The following is a 21,124-nucleotide window of genomic DNA, read 5'->3' as shown; positions in this document are numbered from 1 at the left end:
CAATTCTCATTTATATGGTTGATGTACTATTTCTTGCAACCATCCAGGGAGGCCATTTAAGCAATGCAAAATACTTATTCTTACAATTTACAGAAAAAGTGACGGATTTTATAATGTTGAGCTTTTCTATAAACATAACTGAATGTCACTTAGAGGTTTATACAGATACCAATTGTTACCACCGTAAATATGAAATCATTTAAAGAGTTTACTAAACTTAATCTCTAAACCCGTTCGTTATTGCATATTTTTGTTTAACTATTTTAAGTGTTTGTATGTGTCTGTATTATCTTAGATATTTCGTCCTTGATCTTTACCATAAATTTCAACAAAATCCCATCTATTGTACCTGAACTCTTGATCTCTGATGACAGTTATCTTTGGAGATTTGGGTGAACCTGTCGAAACCCAGGCAAATGATTCATTGTATTTTCTTACGCTTCTTGGACAGGAGATGGTGTGGCTTTGTCGTCATTGGTTTCTTACGATACATAATCAAGGTATATGACTACAGGCCACGTGAAATCGTGTCCAAAATATATAAAGTGTGACGTAGTTTCACATACCCTGCAATCTTATGTAGCGCCAATTCATACCATTAGCACTGATTTTGTTGTGTTACTCTCTTTACTTCAAGATAAATTATGCCCATTTTACTGTAACATTTGTCAATCAATCGACGAGAGGAATCTCGTTATCATCATCATCATTTAAATTAAAGACGTTTTCGCCGGGGCCCCGAGTGGCCGAGTGGTTTAAAGCGCTCTCCGTTACGGATCACTGCCATATCACCTCTGTCTGCGTAGGTTCGAGTCTCGGATTCGGCCAATGTGGGTATTTGAGAAAGTTTGCCAGTAGCTTCTCGAGGGTCGGTGGTTCTTTCAGGGGATTTTCCGGGTTCTTCCTCCACCATTAATACTGGCCGCCATGTATAGCCTATCGTGTGCTGAAAAATGGCGTTAAAACCTACAACAATAACAACAACAATATTATCGCCCATACGGGTATGTACGTCTGGTTAATGTCCATAAGTGGACGATTCAATTGATCCCGGGGGAAGGAATTAGAGCCTCATCCCCCAGGCAAAGTGCATAAAAGGCACTATTTAACTGAGCCGTCAGTTCTTGGGTCAATATGACTGGCTTCATAGACCCTAGCGACCTGAAGGTAAGGCTATGCTCGAATGGGGATAGACCCAGCACACACACGAGTTAAAGGTAGCAATTCAGTCTGCATTAGCTGCGCAAGGTGTCAACCAAGCAGTATGTGACGCCAGTAGCGACTGGTCGTCACTATGACGTCACATCGGGACACTTAGGGTTTTATTCCCACGTGGAGAGTTATTTAATTGTTCACGAAGAGAGGAAAAAGTGCATCTTCCTTCATGTTTTTAATATGTGCTATGCACTTTTATTAATTTAGTGGCGAGGAGGCAGGTTCGGTCAGGGAGGAGCCTGCTCACGAGGAAGGAACCTTGGTTTATCCAGGGAATACATTTTTGACTCCTTTGATAAAAGGTTAATGAATTGTCGTCTTGACGGATTTTGGAGATATATTATGTGCCGTTTTTTTTTTTAATAGTACCAAACCAGTGACCTCTTAGTGATAGTCTGTTGGGTTATTTAAACTTTATCTACTGAGTCTGATTTGGGTGCGGTGGTTCTTGGTTTGGGTTGACCCTTTTGTGTATGGTTATTTAAACTTTCCTAGGCTTAATGGTGCGCCGCTTTGTGCAGCTGGGCCTGATGATCCTTGGGGTTTGGATCACCTCATATATTCTTAAGTTTAGTGTCCTAATTTTGCTAGGTATTTGGTTGCCGCATTGTGCAGCCGGGCCTGATGGTCCTTGGGGTTTGGACCACCTTAGAGGTATTAATATTAGGGTTATAGTAAGTTTTCCTATCTTGATAGACTTTGACGCCTTGTGCAGCGGGGCCTGGTGGTCTTAGGCTTTTTAGACCACCTTATATATTCTAGTTTTTGGCGTCTTATCAAGGTGTTCTAATTGTTTTAGTGCCTCGAGGAGAGGCTGTGCCTTAGTGCAGTTGTGTTTGTTGTACTACATATAATTTGCGGTCACCTTGCGGTAGGAAAATATGTTAGTGTCCTTAATTTCATGTTGTAGGAGTGTGGTGCCCTAGAAAAAAAATTAATTAAAATAAAATTTAAATACAAGAAAAAAATTAACATTTAGATTAAGGGTTATTGAAGTTTATTTGTTTCTATATGTGTGGGTTCAGGGTTGGGCTAAGTACTTGCTTATCTGTCTTTATGCTTGATTTATTTCTAAGTTTTTTGGAAGAGGCTATTAGTATGTTGTTATTTTATTTTCAGCCTAAGTCTATTTGATTAAGACAGATATCTTTGCCGAATACTCGGGTCCCTAAGACATGTCAAAGACATCTGATCTTATTTATTCACTAATTTTAAGTTTATTAGCCTGTCTGCTAGTTATGATAAATTGTTCCTATTTTGTTTTATTTACGTGATGTTATTTTATTTTCAGGCTATATCTATTTTGATAAGACAGATATCTTTGCCGAACACTCGGGTCGCTGAGACTTCTCAAAGACATATGTTCTTATTTATTCCCTAATTTTGAGTTTGTTAGCCTGTCTACTAGTTTTGGTAGGTTTGGACTTATTTTGCTTTGATTATTATCCTAACGTATGGATAGGGTTATTTATGTGATGTTATTTTCAGGCTAAATCTATTTTGATAAAACAGATATCTTTGCCGAATACTCGAGTCGCTAAGACATATCCAAGACATCTGGTCTTGTTGTTCCTTACATTTAGTTTGTTAGCCTGTCCCCTAGTTGTAATTAATTGAATGCTATTTATTCATTGTTTAGCGGGTCGTACACTTTTGTTTAAATCCCCCCTTTTCCCAATGTCGGTGAGGAAGTTTATAATATTTTTGTAAGTAATGCATTTATTTACGTTTTGTTCTTTGAGGAAATCTGGATAGGTCGGTGGGGTCCATATTTTATTTTGTTAAGTCCTAAACCTAGTTCTTTGGGTTCCATACTTATGGCAGGATTTAAAAACATGTTCTAAATCTTCTTGGAGTGGACAGTGTGGGCATTTGCCGTTTGAGTTTATGTTGATTGTCAGATATTTCCCAAAGCTGCCGACTAATTTAGTTTTGCCTATTAGTATCCTATTGATAAGTTTTTGATCCTGACTTCTAACGAGCTGTGGTGGTTTGTTATGTCTTGCGACCTTATTTAGTATGGAGTATAGCTTGCGTCCCTTTTAGCTGCTATTCCATTGTTGTTGCCACTTATTGTCGATTTTAATTCTGATGACGCTATACAATTCTTGGACGCTGTAGTATAATGCTGTGGAGTCAGGTTCATGGAGATATTGTTTAGCTACTTGGTCTGCTTTATCGTTACCTGCTAGTTCGATATGGGAGGGCACCCACATGAACTCTATTATATGTTTGTTATTTAGCAGTTGTTTAATTAAGTGGTTGGTTTCCTTCAGGAAGTTGCTTCTTGTGATAGAGTGGTTTGATTTAATCGAGTTGATGACGCTAAGGGAGTCGCTAATGATAACTGCTTGTCTAGCGTTTGTTAGTTGGATCCATTTTAGAGCTTCAATAATGGCCCATAATTCGGCTGTGTAAATGGAGCAGGTGTCGGGTAACCTAGCTCCAAATTCTGTGTTGGTTTCAGGAGTTACTATTGCCGCAGCAGTGTTGTACGGTTTTGTAATTTTTGAGCCATCGGTGTATATCTTGGTGTACCCTATGTATTTTTCTTCTAGCTCGGCTAATATTTTTGTCCTTATAGCATGTACATGGTGTTGTTTCTCTCATAAGTAAGGGCTATTGTCTTACAAACTAATTATTAAATATGCTCTTTTCTCATATACTATATTCTATTATTGCCTACATAATTTTAAATAGCCTGTAATTTATGTAAATACAATCTTTTTAATCAAATATCTTAAAAGACATGTAAGCTGTATTTGAGATTCTTTAAAACAAAAGAGGTACAATTTAATACTTAATTCCATTCGTTGTTCGTTTAGTTTTTCTTTTCTTGGGATAGGGGAGATGGTTTATTATCCTTTTTAAATTTCGTATTCAATTTTAACTTTGCAATTAAATGGTCAGTTCTTGTCTTTCTCTTAAGAAATGTAACTCGTAAAAGAATAACCAGCACACTAATAGATTTATTTCCCATGACCATTTCTTTCGTGGCTTTGTACCATTTTTTATGATGTGTAAAAAATATAATTGATCAAATTGTATTTGGTCCACCGATTTCAATGTTTCGCTGCACAGACTGTCTTCATAATCTTACTAAACTAGTATGTTTTTAATTTGTTAAATAATACACTAAAGTACAAATGGTCGAATAGTTCGAAGAGCATGTAAATATGGCTGGTTCCCTTTTAAAGGCGTTGTAGTGAGTAATTCAATTAATATCTATTGAAGACAAAACGGATCCTATTGACTATTATGGGCGTAACTAACATGATTGATTCTATTATCTACCATGAGTATTCAATATCTTTGCAGATCATATACCGATATATAGATAGAACGAGTGCAGCTTTATTTTGGGATTAGTAATAAACTCGCACCTACCCCCACCCCACCTCATGAAAGAGATTGCATTGCGGTATCGTTGCAAACTTGTCTAAGTATGGTTTGTAAGCGATAGATGGAGCAATGATTATGTATGTTCCAGATTACAGTTCTACTGCATTTAAAACATAGTCCAGAAGCCACAATGGTAATAATGGATTGTATTAATTGTTAATGTATGATCATAGTGATAGTAAACAACCGCAACACTAAAATCGTGATGAAGAGAGATTTGGTACACAATACTCGATCAGATTAGAAATGAACTGTACCGTATGTACAGCTTATAAGATAAGTACAACTTCAAAGTGCACAGACCCAGATCTGACGTGGAATAATGCGCCGGTAGATCTGGGTCTGTGCAGTTTATTAGGAGTAATCAGTAGAACAAAAAACCTAAACCCTGACCTGCAGGCACATTATGCTACGGCAGATCAGGATTTTGTTTTTTGTAGCTTGACCTGACTTATAAGCGAATACATACGACATAAATTTTCAGCTACTGTAATCTCACGTAATTAAGAAAACACATGGGAATATACTGTATTGGTACCTAGCATGTACAGTGTATACGCTTAAAGCCATGATAATGAAGTCAGTGATTACAAGTCGAACACATAATAGTTTGTATCTTATCAACTGCGACGATCCTGAATGAAAATGTTGCAATAAATGCACCGGTGATAATTATTTCTAACCAAAATACTTCGTTTGTAATTTTTGGAACATATGTTGCGAGCCCTGGCACATCTGAAAAGATTTCAGGTAAACGTATTGTGTTTTATGCGAACTTTCATTCTCTAAGAAGCCACTGAATTGACACTGGCGCTTGCAACCTGTGCATTTGTTTCAGCAGGAAGTAAGGATATCGACATCTGCACCACTTCTCGTTGAGTAGCATTAATTATCTTACACCATTTCATTTAGATAACTGAGAGCTTTGGATATCACTTGGGATGGCATGTTAAAAAGTCATACTGAGACATTAATTCGTAAAAGATACATTAGTTACAGGATGATATCTGTCATATATCAGCTGTTCGGCGAAAGTGACCATCTGAGAGTTTTGATAAAATAGTTGTTGTAAAGGTTCAAGATAAAAAGTTTACAAATTGTGGCATTTTCGTTTTGCTGTACTCTCGTATAGTTTAATCATGCTTAAAGATTTTTTTGGCGTTTTGTAAACCATTTTCATTTTCTTTTCACAGTTTATTTTCTAGTAGACACCCAATGAAACTTGTCATGATAATTATATTCTGTTTCTTGTCCCCCCCCCCACCAGCCTGCTGTTAAAAATTATCAGGGTTGACTTAAAACCCGGTAACTATAGCAACCAGCTCTTTATTGACAGTGGCTGTATCTTCTCGATTTGAACGCGTCATTTTAATAGATGGCTACGCGATTTACGTAAAAAAAGAATCAGAAATCATTTAATGCAAGGCAGCGAATAATATATTGGCTAAACTAGTATCATCGGATCTTTATGGTATCCAACATAATGAAAAATGTTCAAAAACTTTCATTGTGTCCATTGTGTCCGACGAAAGAGTTAGCATCTCTGGGGTCATACTACTATTGTGGAAAATAATCGGTAATTGAATCTCACTCTTGCACAGAATAATTTTTGCATATATTCGGCGATAGTCAGCAATTTCATGGTATGAAATCAATTGTTCATAGGATATATGCATTATTTGGACTGATAATCCATACACTGGTAGTATGGTGTCCTAATCTGCGACATCACATGCTAATATATTAAACAGTGTAATATTGAAAAATTAAAATTAAAACAAAAACGAAAGAGGCAACTGTTTAAGACTGACTGCTTTCAGTCCAGCAAGTGGTCCAAGTAATGTTAATAAATCCAATTAAAACTCATGAATCTTCGAAGACAAATACCAAAACTAACATATCAACTTGATAATGTTATCTAAAACGAGAGAAGCAAACAGCAGCTTTTACTGGAATTACATGAATCTAACCTTTTTATGAATAAGTGACACGTAATAAAACACGCCAGTCTGTCACTAAATAAGGTATCAAATCTTCGATGTTAAACTCGCTATCGTAAACCAAATGTTGTCAGCGATGTACATTCGTGTTTTAACGGATAGTCTTTCGATTTTTAACTTAATGCATCGTGCCATCCATACAAACACAAGATGATCTCGTTTAAAATGGATTTGAAAAAAAAGATCTTGGTATACCTTACAAGAAAATAATACCGTCACATGTTTTCTGTGATAGTATTTTTTCAATAACATCCCCACCCTGTTCATTTTATTTACTCATGTGCCTTGTAGTGATATGAACTTGTACGTCACATTGAAATCAGGGCAAAAGGGGCCATGTTAGCCCAAATGAACTACCACGACACATTGTAAGCATGTGCAAAAGTAGCCATGTTAACCCGAAGAGCGTTGTTGGTGCGAAACTGATCCAGGTCAAATTTCAGCAACGGCGTACTTTCGTCTCGTTTGTCAGAGGATTAAAAGACATGACGAATGCTATGCTCACGATTTTTGAGAATATAAATCATATTCCTATCGATTTAATGCAGATATATTTCGATGAAAGGTCGTTCAAGTTTGCTGGGCCGGCTAGTAAGCGGTTACCCCAATGCCGACACCAAATGGTGTCGGCGAATTCCAACTTTTTGATAGGGAATGGACTCTGACCCTACATCCCAACATAAATGTCCAAATATCAAAAATGGGGTGACAAGGGTCAGAGGAAACTCAGACTACTGTGCTGCTTGCAATATAGTCTAGACAAGGTACTTTCAGGGTTGGGTACCGAATTCGCATGCGTGCAGCCTGCTTTTTGTAACAATATTTATCGAAAGATCTTAATCCCATCAGTAATTCCTAGACTTGGAGTTTAATTCGCAAAAATGGAATATCTTTTTTCAACAAGTGTATTTATTTGTCAAATAGAAAGAATAATGTTTATTTTCAAGTGCAACTTTTAGCGTTTACAAATAAAAAATCAGCTATAATTCAAGATGATAAAAATGCGTTAAGAACTTTACCTTTTTGTGTTTGTTTAAACAACTTCGACTTTTTGCTGAAGTATTTCTTCTAACAGCTTCAGTTATTATGGTTAATGAAGTACTTGTTTTAAGAGCTTCAGTTCTTTTGTTTCCTGGAGTATTCCTTTTAACAGCTTCGTTTGTTTTTTGTTTTTTGTTTCCTGAAGTATTCCTTTTAACAGCTTCAGTTCCTTTGTTTATTGCATCCCTTGTTTCAACAGTTTCAGGTATTTTGTTTGCCAGAGTACTTGTTTTAACAGATTTAGTGCTCGTGTTTACTGAGTATTTGTTTTAACAGATACAGCTTTTCTGCTTACTGTGTTAACATCTTCATGTCTTAATTGTTGTAATTGCTTTAATAGTTTTATTACTTTCGTTACCTGGGGTATACAGTTTCGTTACCTGGGGTATATAGTTTCGCACTTTCAGCTCCTTGCTTTACTTGAGTATAAATTTTAACAGCTTCGTGTTTTTTTATTACTGTCATGTTTCTTTTAACAGCTTCAGATATTGCATGTACTGGAATACTTGTTTATACAGATTCATTTATTGTAATTACGGGGTTACTTGCTTTCTTGTAATTACGGGGGTACTTGCTTTCTTGTAATTACGGGAGTACTTGCTTTCTTGTAATTACGGGGTTACTTGCTTTCTTATAATTACGGGGGTATTTGCTTTCTTGTAATTATGGGGGTACTTGCTTTCTTGTAATAACGGGGGTACGTGCTTTCTTTTAACTAAGGGGGTACTTGCTTTCTTGTAATTACGGGGGTACTTGCTTTCTTGTAATTAAGGGGATATTTGCTTTCTTGTAATTACGGGGATACATGCTTTAACAGCTTCAGTTTCGGTACTTTTGGTTACTGGAGTATTTATTTTTACAGCTTTGGTTCTTTTATTTACCAGTGTTCATGTTTGAACATTTTCAGTTGCTTTCATGCGGAATGAATCGTTATATTCTGGATATCAATATGTAGTATAATTCTGATGCTACTTTGTTACTTGTAAAAAAAAGACTCATTTCAATAGCTCCCAGTCACTTGTCATCACCTGTAGGACCGAATCTGTGATTGTTGACAATCTATTGTAAGGTATCGTGTGTAAAGATTTGAAAGATTTAAACGTGATTTTAAATAAAGTTTTCGGTTCAAACAAAATACCACTAGGATCATACGCAAGCCGGCATTCGCTACATATATGGAATTCATCGATACATTTTTTCTTTGATAAATTCCGCATGTTGAAAAAAGAAGGAATAAATGATAACAATGCAAGGTTACCTTCTTTCATTTTATTGTCAAAAAAGTGTTTGTTTATCAATTTTATTGTACCGTGCGGGGGGGGGGGGGGGGGCACAAATTCAACACAAAATTAGTTTCTTTCTTATTTGTATGGAATACTGCAGCAAAAATGATTGACGATATTGACTAGTAATGACAAGATTTCAATTTACTCGCGCACACACTAAGACAACTTGAAAAATAAAAACAAACAATAACATTAAACTGGTAAGAGCTTCATATTGCAGCAACTAAACATTGACAAAATGCTCAACATTATTCTCTCTCTCTCTTTCTTTCTCTCTCTTTCTTTCTATCTCTCTCTCTCTCATGTATAATCGAGTGTGTATTATATGTAGCAGTGTTACAACCTGAAGTCTAAAATTAAATATATTTGTGATAATATATCATGTACGCTACCCTTAGAAAAATGTACACATATTTTATAGAATATTACCAGTTAAGTATTGTTGTTTTATAAATCAATATTGATAATTTGACCGGAATACTTAAATTGAGAATGTCATAGTGCAGATGCAAACATTCTTTTTAGCATAAACAATAAATGTATATAAATATTTTAATTACAACGAGCAAGATATGTCAGCTTGTGTTTTCTTTGGTTTGTTTAAATTTATTTTTTCCCCTAAAACCTATTTTACATCGTATCTACTTGTTCTTTGAAAAAAAAGAACTTGTTCCAACTATTGTTAAGTTGGGTCAGATTGTTTTTCGAGTTGGGCCGAATAATTTTAATTTCGGCCCAATTCGAGCCGAATTGTCTTTGGGCCAAATTGACTATAATCCAGGATAAATGATACAACTTTCCCATCCCTCACCCTATTCGATCCCACAAGCTTCAATCCACTTTTTTGTTCTCGTAAACAGGGTCTTTCGGAAAAAGAAAGAACCCTTTTGTCCCATCATCACTCTGTTGGTTACATCCATATGCAACACAGTGCGCCATATCTGCTGTACAAAAGAACAATCGTAAGATATATCACACAGACAATTACGTGGGGAAATTAACAACTTTAATGGCTGGGTTGAATAGAAGGGATAAATGTATGTCATATCCATTTTTTGGCACGCGGAAACAACCAATTGTTTACAGAGATTGTCGACTAATTTTTTCATTTAAAAAAGCGGATTTGTAAGTCTAATTAAGCAATTTTATGGTGTGCATACTTAAGAAATGCGTTTTGTTTATGACTATAATAATAATATCATACGTTTGTACAATATAGGTGGCCGGTGAACTTTAAATGGATTAAAATTGTTAAATCATTGTATATAAAAAAAAATCGTAAAATCTTGTCTAGGTCTGAATACCTAACATTTTCTTTACTGGAGTGTTCAATTTCTAATATATATATGTGTGTGTGCGTGCGTGTGTGTGTGTGTGAAAGTAACTTATATCAATACTGTTACACGCACACGGGTAGTTACTTGACCGAGCGGTTGTCAAACCCTGGCGCGATTCTCGCTAGAAGTCATAAGTTTACCCCGACTTTCCAAAGACTTCCTTACAACCTCAGTTGTAAATCAGAAAGCCCGACGTGCTCATTCTATACCTAAATTTTCCTCTAATTAATACAAGACCACAGATAAACCAAACTGCCAACTTTCTATCAACCGTACATCTGCGTGTTTTGGCTTCATTATGTTTCCGTACCACCAACCGTTCACGCCTTGGAACATATATGAGTATTCCCTAACAATGGGAACTATTTTAACTCCGCCACCTTAGGCCAGTCAATGTATGCTTTCCAGGCACATTTCGCCGATATAACTGCACCATATTCGCCCACATGGCGACATAAACGGTGTCTGTCAAGTCCCTTTTTATTTATGCCCTTGTGTAATTTACCGGTTTAATACCGTTAAGTACCGTCCTTGCAGTCACGCTACCAATGTATACCACTAGATTTTAATATGTACTATTTTACGACAGGGACATTCATTCGGTTTTGGTCGGAATTCACTACTAGTGAACCAGAACATCATGGCAACACATTAACACTTCACTCCGTGACGTTTGCTCCTATTAATTAGCTCATTAGTTCGGGCCAGGAATATTTCCATGGCGCCGATTTCCAATAATCAAAGAAGTAATCACACAAATCTAAGAATTGCTTAAAACGGGGCACTACAACCAAGTGCACATACTCTAAATTTACTACAATACGTTATGGAAGTTAAAAGGTCATACATTTGTGTTCAGTGTGTGTGAATAACCGTATAAATAAATTAGTGTTAAATGTTTGAATGACCGTATACACAAATTTTGCTTTCTGTCTAATATCGCATTGTAAGGCTCCTTCTTAAGCGTTAATATGGTACCATAAATATCATCATTCATATCCATTCATTCAAACAAAAGTGGATGAAGGGATTTTTAAGGTGCTAGATATTTAAATTAAATGTTGTCAATTTTATGGTGGTGTCCAAAATGATACACTAGATATAAATATACAATTTGTATTCATTGATATTTCTAGTTTGTAAGGAAATTATAAACTTAACTTTGTTTACGCAGCTATCCAACAAAATTATTTGACAGTCATGCTACCTTGCCACCTAAAGATTCAAAGGAGGCAGTAAATAAAATCGATTCCCGTAGAGTGGTCCGGTATTATTGTAAATGGGCCACAAATATGAACTGTCTAGTAACAACTATACTACATCCCTTGATAACAAGGCATATCAAATGACAACAATAAATGAAACGACTCTATTCATACCGTGAAGTCCACGCGGTCATGAATGAGGTTTTTACTTTATAACTGTGTCACATACTTTTTTTGGTTAGTGATATTTGGTGATAAAAACTTTTATAAAGTTTACTTAATGAACATTAGAGGCCGCACGAGGTACTTGTAAATAAGACTAAATTCGGACTTAACGAGTTAAAAAAATTGTTGTTTTGCATTTATTTGGCAAAAAGAAGAGAACGAAATTGCGAAAAATGATCATTTACAACGCACAAATCACGATTTTCTTAGTTTCGTTTAGTAAACGGCGAAGAGAGTGATGATAATAATGATGATGATGATGATAACCAAGATAGCTGGATGTGCTTGTTTCAATGCTTCTTGGGGTTACATCATTACATGCAAGTATATATACAGCCGAATCAATTGCAGCAAGATACCTTGTCCAGGCACACACATTGGCGGCCTGGTATGAAAACCATGATGTCTACGATGAAGACAATGATGACAGCCGCCATGAAACTGATGACCATGGGGATGACAATGATGATGATGCCGATAATGATTATGATCATAATGTTGTTGCTGATCATGACAAATTTTGCTAAGCCGTCATAGGTCTCTGAACACTCGATACTATAGTCATAGAAAATAATTTTCAACATAATACTACGAAATAATTCTTCAGCCCAAATACAAATTTTGGAATACATGTATTTTATTTGATTGTTTTTAATTAAAGATATCATCAATTTTGTCAACTTTTCCAGTACTAAGATGCGATACGTAGGTAATTTGTCATTTTTGTGAAGATCATATGGGAGATTAGCTTTAATGTTAAATTCGTCATCCTCCTAAAACAAAATATATTATTATTATTATTATTATTACATAAGCAAAGTTTACACAAAATAGACACAAATTATGAGAAATTTGATGAGTTGGAAAATTGCATTTTTGACTACCAGCTCTGAAACAAATGGATATTATTTTCTCCTTATATTTTTCGTTACTTAGTCTTAAAAAGTGTGGAGAAGTTTAATAAAACGTACAAATTTTGGTTGTCACTGTCTACTGAATCATGCTCATACAAAATAGGATAAAATTTAAAAGACATTTAACTGGTTCTGCTCCTTTTAAATACACATAATGCTTTGATTCTTCCCAGCCTGATGTCATGCAAAAACATAGTCTTTCATATTTCAAATTATAATTTCATTTGAAAGGTGCATTTTAATTTGGAGAATTACTGAAGCAATACAACCACTGACAAAACGTTTTACGACCAAGGAAGTCACATTTAGTATGGGAATGCCTCTAAAGTATTGACGACAGCCTATAACAATAGATGATATTCATAATTATACTTGGATTAATAAGGTTTTTTTCTATAACATTTAGTTGACCTATTTTGTTGATGCCAAGTGGGTCGTGTGCTGATTTAATCCGTCAGGTGCAGAGCAGAGCAATTTAGAATGTTTAATGGACTGTACAGTTTGTTTATAGTTCAAAATAACTGTTGTTGTGGATCAACATTTAAAATGTTTAATGGCTTGTACAGTTTGTTTATAGTTCAAAATAACTGTTGTTCTGGATCAATATTTAAAAGGTTTAATGGATTGTACAGTTTGTTTTTAGTTCAAAATAATTGTTGTTCTGGATCAACATTTAAAATGTTTAATGGATTGTACAGTTTGTAGTCTAAAATAACTATTGTTTTGGATCAATATTTAGAATGTTTAATGGATTGTACAGTTTGTTTGTAGTTCAAAATAACTCATTATGGATCAACATTTAAAATGTTTAATGAATTGTACAGTTTGTTTGTGGTTTAAAATAATTGTTTTTCTGGATCAACATTTAAAATATTTAATGAATTGTACAGTTTGTTTGTAGTTTAAAATAATTGTTTTTCTGGATCAACCTTTAAAATGTTTAATGGATTGTACAGTTTTTTTTTTTAGTTCAAAATAACTGTTGTTATGGATCAACATTGAGTCATTTACATGACTTGAATATAGATGCGTACAGTCACAAGTTTTTATACTGAACAAAATAGTCGCTTACAACAAAACCCTCACGGCTCTAGAGACCGACCAAATGTCAACGCCGTCGTATGAGACCACGTGACACGATGCATCGGTACATGTACAATACAAAGCATAATAGACAATTTATATTAAAATTATAATCAGAGTATAAGATGTCTGTGTGTGGGCATTTATCTTCGCGAGAGTGAGCATGTGTGTATGTGCGTGTGTGCATGTGTGTGTGCGTGTAAAGCTGGCTCTTGCCCTCATACAGAAATATACATTTTTACCATTTAGAATACGGGTTATTATGCAGCGTGCTTAAAGGGTGAGTGTTCTCGGTACGTACCAAACACATTTTGTATATTCCTACCATCCGGTAGAGTGGAAGTAAAACATAATCTTAATAACAGTTATTCTTTAAACGAATTATAGTTTCTTACTTGATATAGATGTCAGCACTTAATTATATCTGCCCACATTCTCTTGAAAATGCTTGAAAGGCAAACAATACCTGGCAAATACAGATGCATCAGGCAAATGCATAGCTAGTATCAAGAACATGTAGGATACATTTAAGTTGTAAAATGATTAAATTAGCCACGTTCATTGGCACATATAATTAAAAAAAATGATTACATGGCGGCCAGTATACCTGGTGGAGGAAGAACTCAAGGATAAACCATGGAAAGAACCACAGACCACCGGGAAGCTACCGGCAAGCTTACCCACATAATAACATTGGCCGATCTCAAGAAACGAACCCACGCGGACAAAGGTGAAATGACCACTCGGGGCCCCAAAACCAAAGATGGTAGTGAAGTATAAATACTGAATATCAAAACCTGGTCTGCGAATTACGGCACCCATCGCCTTTCCTGCATGCACCAAAACTATAATACCCTCTCGATAAGCGCACATCCCTCCAAAACTTGCAACTTTGTCTTGAATAAAGGCATCTGTGCGTAAGCAAACATCATGACTTGGCTACTCATTAATAACTGTACTGCAAATGCATGTAAACTCTGGGTTCCTCTGACAGAAGTCATGGCATAAATAATTTATTATTGTAAGTTATAAATATACATCAAAACAGAATAGAAGGTAAAGAGAGAGAGAGAGAGAGAGAGAGAGAGAGAGAGAGATACGAAGGCAAGGTGAATAACGAAAACAAACAAAAGAACAAAATAAAAGAATAAATCATCATGTCTAGAAAGGGGCCATTTTTATGAAAAATGTGAATAAGTCAGGATGCACGCTAGCATCGCTAAAGCGCTATACTTCTTGGCGTGATTTAGGTATCAACTTCAAGCTATCGGGTTGTATAGGTCACTATGCGAAGTGGTACATTACGCTTCTGTGATTTACGCCTCGGATATACTTTCCTGTATGAGAAACAAACATTCGATTGAATTTACATCTTACATGAACTTACACAGAGACGTGAGAAAATTGCCTATATAAATCTCCTTGTATTTCTCCATACTTAAACATAAAATAACAAGAACAATACTTAAGAAAATTAAATAATTGTATAGCAAACATTTGTAGCTATGATGAGGAGTGGTGGGGAAGTCTATGTTTTATATCAAAAGCGTACAATAGTCTCTTATGCCAGAAGCAGTAGTCGTTTGTTCATTTCATTTGTTTTCTGCTATTGAGAAAGGATAAAGGGATAGTCTCTGTCAAATTTTGGTAGAATGGAATAGCTGTGTTGTAAACAGGATTGAGAATGCAGACTGAAAATAAAAGAATGCTTCTCGCAGGTTGTTTATAACCAATGTAAAAATCTATGTCATATTTCGATGAAAATCGATATAAAAGTTCGAATAATGGGTTATCCCAACTCTAACCAATTGTTAGTGCAATTTTCAATCGTGCCCTTACCTTATTATTGGGGAAGAATAGTCTTCACACAAACCAAGATCGATCTACTTCTGTCCTATCACGAGACGTTACCGTAAAGTCGATCTTTTCAGCGCTGTTAGTATATATTGGCAGTACTACAAACTTAAAAAGACTGCCGAGCAACAACAAAGGATGAAGCATAAGCGGAAACATTCTATAGATACAATATCCTCTTACCTACCTTTCGCACGCCCTGACAAGCCAGCTTGCAATAATCCACAGAGAAAGCATAAACACTAGCAGAACTGTCCCTGGACAAATAGTCATTAAGGTCTTCAGAACAAAACGTGTGTCGAAGTTAATCCTATTTAGGGCACCTATACTCCTGGAGGAGGCGTCTGTAAATAGTTTACTGTGGAGAAGCATCACTCTGCAGATGAGGTACAACCGCAGGAACATGGGTAATGACAGCAAGATGTCCACGGAGACCTCACGGCTCAGTAGCTGTATACCGTTCGAGTGCATTGTCTTCCATGTGAACATGAAGTTGCCCGGCACTGGGTGAACCGCACACACAAGAATCTCCACCGTCATCTGCACGGCTTTCCTCCAGGATATGGCTATCCGCCAGTCCTCGACACAACTGTCTATGGCAAAAAGCTGCAAAATAATATGTTGGAAGGCTATTATGTTTTCAGGTAGTAAGTATCATTAATTACAGCGAACATTGGACAGGCATTTTTTTTAAAGTTTCTGCATTCTGGTTCATTTCATTTATTAATACGGGAACCATGGGTTTTAAAATTCTACTGCAAACTGAAAGGATAATCCAAAATATTATATTGTTTTTTATTTGATGGTCTTTATAATTGAATTTTATTTAAAATGACAATGTTAAACATCCTTGGGGTATCACAATGAATCAATTTTAAGTTGTGTTTTGTTTCGTAAAGAATTACACTTGCACATTTAAAATCAATTTAAATTTGTCCAATTGTAGCTTCTGATAACTGCAATGTAATTAAAAGGATTTTTTAAAACAAAAAAGTCATGTTCATATATATATATATATATATATATATATATATATATATATATATATATATATAGAGAGAGAGAGAGAGAGAGAGAGAGAGAGAGAGCATGTATATGGTCTCAACCTCAGTTCTACTTTTAAAATGTTCTATAGTTTGCTTCTTCATTTCTTGAATCAAGATTATTCAAATTGGGGACCGAAAAATTAAGTTATTACTATTTCTAACATTATATATGCTTGATTCAGCAATAGTTCAGAATGATGCATCGTGGGAGATGCACCATATATAATTTTATAAAGATAGCGAAGCTTGTGAAATTTACGTTGGTCTATAGGCCAAGCTAGTTTCCTCATTATTCCAGATAACGATGGCATATTGAAGTGAAGCCCGAATATAAGTAAATATTATTCTTTCAAAAGTTTTTCAAGTAAATTTGTTTGAGGGAGATAAAAATACGTTTTCGAAATATTGTACCTTGCTTAAGATACTAAAATATACTCCAAGGTGTTTATGATTGTCGACGAAAGGTAAGATTTAATTTTACATTTATTTTAGGAAAAGCGGGTTCTAATTTACGCGAAACTAGCAGTGGTATGGCGGAAGTCTATTAGCCATTTTTGACCAAATAGCCGTTCTTGTGACCCAATAGCCACTTTTGGACCAAATAGCCATTCTTTTGACCAAATAGCCGTTCTTTTGACCAAATAGCCATTTTATTTTACCAAATAGCTGTTCTTTTGACCAAACAGACAGTATGTAAAACTAATGTGTTTTCAGGCGCATGTGATAATAAGCTATTGTCTGCAAAGAGTTAAGCTACGCTCAAAATATCATCACTTATGTCATGTATGTAGACAATAAATAATAACGACCCAATACAGATCCCTGTGTGACTCCTGCAGTAACGTATCAGGTAGTATGTTCGAATGTATTTGCGTAGACAGTTTTAACCTTTATAACTGAACAGTATATACTCCAATCAACAAATGGGATGTTGATTCCGTAGCTCTTTAATGTATGAATTAGTGACTTGTGCCACACGTGGTCAAATGCTCTGGAAATATCACATGAGATTACACATGCCTTTCTTTTTGTCTAGGGAAGTGAATTTATTATAAAACATGTCTACGTTTGGAAAATCAATGATATTTAGGGAAAAACTTCCTGATTGATATGGAAAAAAGAATAATTTTTGTCTAAGTGATTGTACAAATGATTAAACACAATTCTTTCGAACACTTTCCCAGTATATTTAAGTAAGTGGTAGGTCAGCAATTCCAAGCTCACTTGCGCTACCCTTTTGTACACACGCATTACTTTGCTGTTTTTTATAAGGTCAGTTATGATTAAAAAGGACACAGAATGGCTTGACTACAAATATGGCGGTTTCTTTGAACATTTGGTAGCTTATTTTATTTGTCTAGTTCTGTATCTCAGCAAGATAAACATTACATCACAAATTCCATGTTCCCAAATTAAAAAAAATAGGCTATGGTTTATGCGTCCTCTTACTGTATGTCAAGTAAACTAGTAATAGTATCATCAACATTTGATATCTGTGTGAAAAAGGAATTTAAGCAATGAGTTTTTTCCGCATCAGAAAAGGCAATAAATTAGAACCATCTGTATTGGTTTACACAAGTGGCGGTATCGTTGTTTTGATGTTAACTTTAACACACAGACTAATAAGTTTCCAACAATCTCTTGAATCTATTCCTAAATTGTCAATGCTTTCATAGTTTATTTAGATCTATTTTTTCTTATTATTTCACTTTTGCCGATCACTGCCATCTCACATCTATCCGCGTTGGTTCAAGTCTTGGGCTAGGCCAACGTGGGTATGTGAGAAAGCTTGCCAGTAGTTTCTCCTAGGTCGGTGGTTCTCACCAGGGTTTTCACGGATTCTTCCTTCACCAGTTATACCGGTGGCCATGTATAGCCTATCGTGTGCTGAAAAAATGACGTTCAATCCACAAAAATAACATCTTACTGTTGACGTCTTTGAATGTATGATATTTTATCAATCTGGTTTTGAGATGCTGTCGGACATTTCTGCGCACCTAAGGTTTCCGTCTCCAATATTGAAGCAAAACGCATACCAAATTCTACCGATTACTTACTTTTTTTAAAATAAGCAATTGTCACCAGAATATTCTGTTCAAATTAATATTAATTTTGGACACACAGGAAACAACCCATGTGTTTTCATGACTCGCGATATGTCGGCCTATTCTGCGCACAGCTTTGAAAAGATGTAATGCTTATCTATCGGGCTATATAAATGAAATACATTACTTTCGTCTGTTTCTGTCAGCATTTCAGTCGAGTAATAGCTAGTTTTACAAAATTCAACGTAGCAATGCCAATAAATGGCAAGAGATATTCAGCAAACAAAACCGATCTTGTAAAAAAATTAGTAAAGTTCAACATTTTATAATAAAAAAATAAGTTATTATGTGGAAGAGAAACGATGAATAGGATGAAATTGTGTTTACAACGTCTTGTTTTTGGGGAAAAATTACTACAGAAACAGAAACAGACTATACGTCTGTGAAGTTCTTGAGAATGCCGTTCTAGCGGCAAGTTCACACGTTGGGTAGCAGACAATATTGTACATGTGGGACAACTTGCAAAATTGAAAACTTGGATTAAGATGCAGAATTTTTTAATGTATACATTTCCATCTTTTATATAATGTATTTATTTTATGATTCTAAAAGATACATAGTAAATAGGATTTTCTGGGTTACAGGTTTAAGAAGGTCATATAGTGGGTGTGGGTCTTTTTTCATGTTGACATTTAGAAATCGTATTTTCATATGCCTTTTGCGGTGCCGGATTACCAAATAGGCAGAGTAGGCACCAGACCATGGGCCCCACGCCATTTAAGGGCCCCGCGACAACAGATCAAAATATTGATTTGATTTTGATAGCAAATTACAATCAAGCTTTCTTAAACTGTTTCCAAAAGATAGAAGAAAAATAAAAGAAACAAAGAAACGAAAACTTTATGTTATAGATTCCTTAGACAAAATACTGTATTAATGGGGGGGGGGGGGCAAGATTTCAAGTGAATAAGGGCCTTCAAAGGGTTTAATCCGGCACTGACCTTTCGAGTCAAAATGTGGGATATTTTTGTACACTTAGTGAATATCACTTTTCTTAATTAAAGGACGATCGTTCTTTCTTGATACAAAATGGATTTTTGACCCAAAATAGCACGTGATCCAATGTTTACAAAAATGACGTATCGTTGCGCAGAATTACCCATCGCGCAGAATTGGCCGACTTTGTGGTATATGTTAATTCCTTCGTGCTCATTTCTCCATGTCTGTTTTATAGATCCAAATTTTTAAACAAAACTTCCATTATTTTCTTTACATTACGGCAAAGCACATAATTGTGAAACATACACGGGTGTACGTAAGTATATACAGCTGAGACATATGTTTATATACAATTGTCTTGATTTACAGAACGGTATGCCAGTATGTGCATGGTGGAGAAAAAATAGTTTCATGGTTTCAGTTTTTACATAATGATGAAGGCAAATCACTAGAAGTATTATGGCATAGTATTTGAGGCAAGATCCTAGAGCAAGCTTGGATCCATGACAACGTTTTTTGTCTGATCAAACTACTTTTAAAAGGCTTAATAGTGTATAGAATATAGTCTGCATGTACATTCATTGGATGTTTCGTGAATATTGATTCAAATATGTCTGACTCTTCACGCACAACAACTGCATTTAATCTGGTTTATTTCGCTTTTCAAGTTGTTAAGAATGACGTTTATTTCAAATCAATGTCCTTTTGTGTCCTCTTCCTGAAATGAAAATAGACTAACCGTGTGAATAATTAAAATATTTCATGAGCGCGCCATCATGCATTAAATGACAGATGCTGTCTGAGCAATGAAGGCTACATTGAAGGAGACAACTTAATGCGACACAAGTGTTTATTTTAGTCATTAATTAGCATTTACGGCAGAGGCAGGTACCCGCACCCCATATAAAAGGAAAATGAGCGCGAAACAATCGAAATATTTCTAGAAGTAATTTTCTTTGTAGTTATATGGTTAACATGATGTCAGGGAAACGCTTAAAATGAAGAAGATTCCGAGGGCTTGTCTCTCTGGACCTATCCACGGGTTGCATCCCGCATACTCGTTGTTTACTTGTTTATGTTCCCTCTAAATATATTTTTGAATCCACCACTGCACATGAACAAAACAAATTGACTTTCTGCAATCCATATGTTAGGACAAGATACATAAATTTTAATCTTATGCCAGCGATAAGATCGTAATGTTATTCGAGTTCGAAAACTGTCTCCAACTAATCTGGGTTTCCTGTACAATGGTTATAACTGTAAACTGTCTTTGTATATGATGTGTTTCCTGTACAATGGTCATAATTGTAAAACTGTGTAGGACTGTCATGTGATTCTTGTACTATGGTCATAACTGTACAATGGTCATGCTTGTAAACTGTGTAAGACTGTCGTGTGATTCTTGTACTATGGTCATAACTGAACAATGGTCTTAATTTTAAACTGTCTAGGACTGTCGTGTGATTCTT

At 35.4% G+C, this 21,124-nt stretch overlaps 1 protein-coding gene across 1 annotated transcript in view; it reads right to left on the bottom strand.

Annotated features, from left to right (window-relative positions):
* LOC149801867 (small conductance calcium-activated potassium channel protein 1-like) overlaps positions 1 to 21,124 on the bottom strand; it is a 227,334-nt gene that overhangs the window by 68,053 nt on the left and 138,157 nt on the right. Inside the window, exon 3 of the mRNA XM_089956237.1 lies at positions 15,750 to 16,168. Coding sequence (XP_089812363.1) covers positions 15,750 to 16,168 — 419 coding nt within the window. The remainder of the gene's footprint in view (positions 1 to 15,749; positions 16,169 to 21,124) is intronic.

Source organism: Sinohyriopsis cumingii, chromosome 4 (genome assembly GCF_028554795.1).
Source record: "Sinohyriopsis cumingii isolate HCF-2022 chromosome 4, ASM2855479v2, whole genome shotgun sequence".
Lineage (NCBI taxonomy): Eukaryota > Metazoa > Mollusca > Bivalvia > Unionida > Unionidae > Sinohyriopsis > Sinohyriopsis cumingii.
The sequence above is the reverse complement of the archived record's forward strand: the minus strand, read 5'-3'. Positions and strand labels throughout refer to the sequence as shown.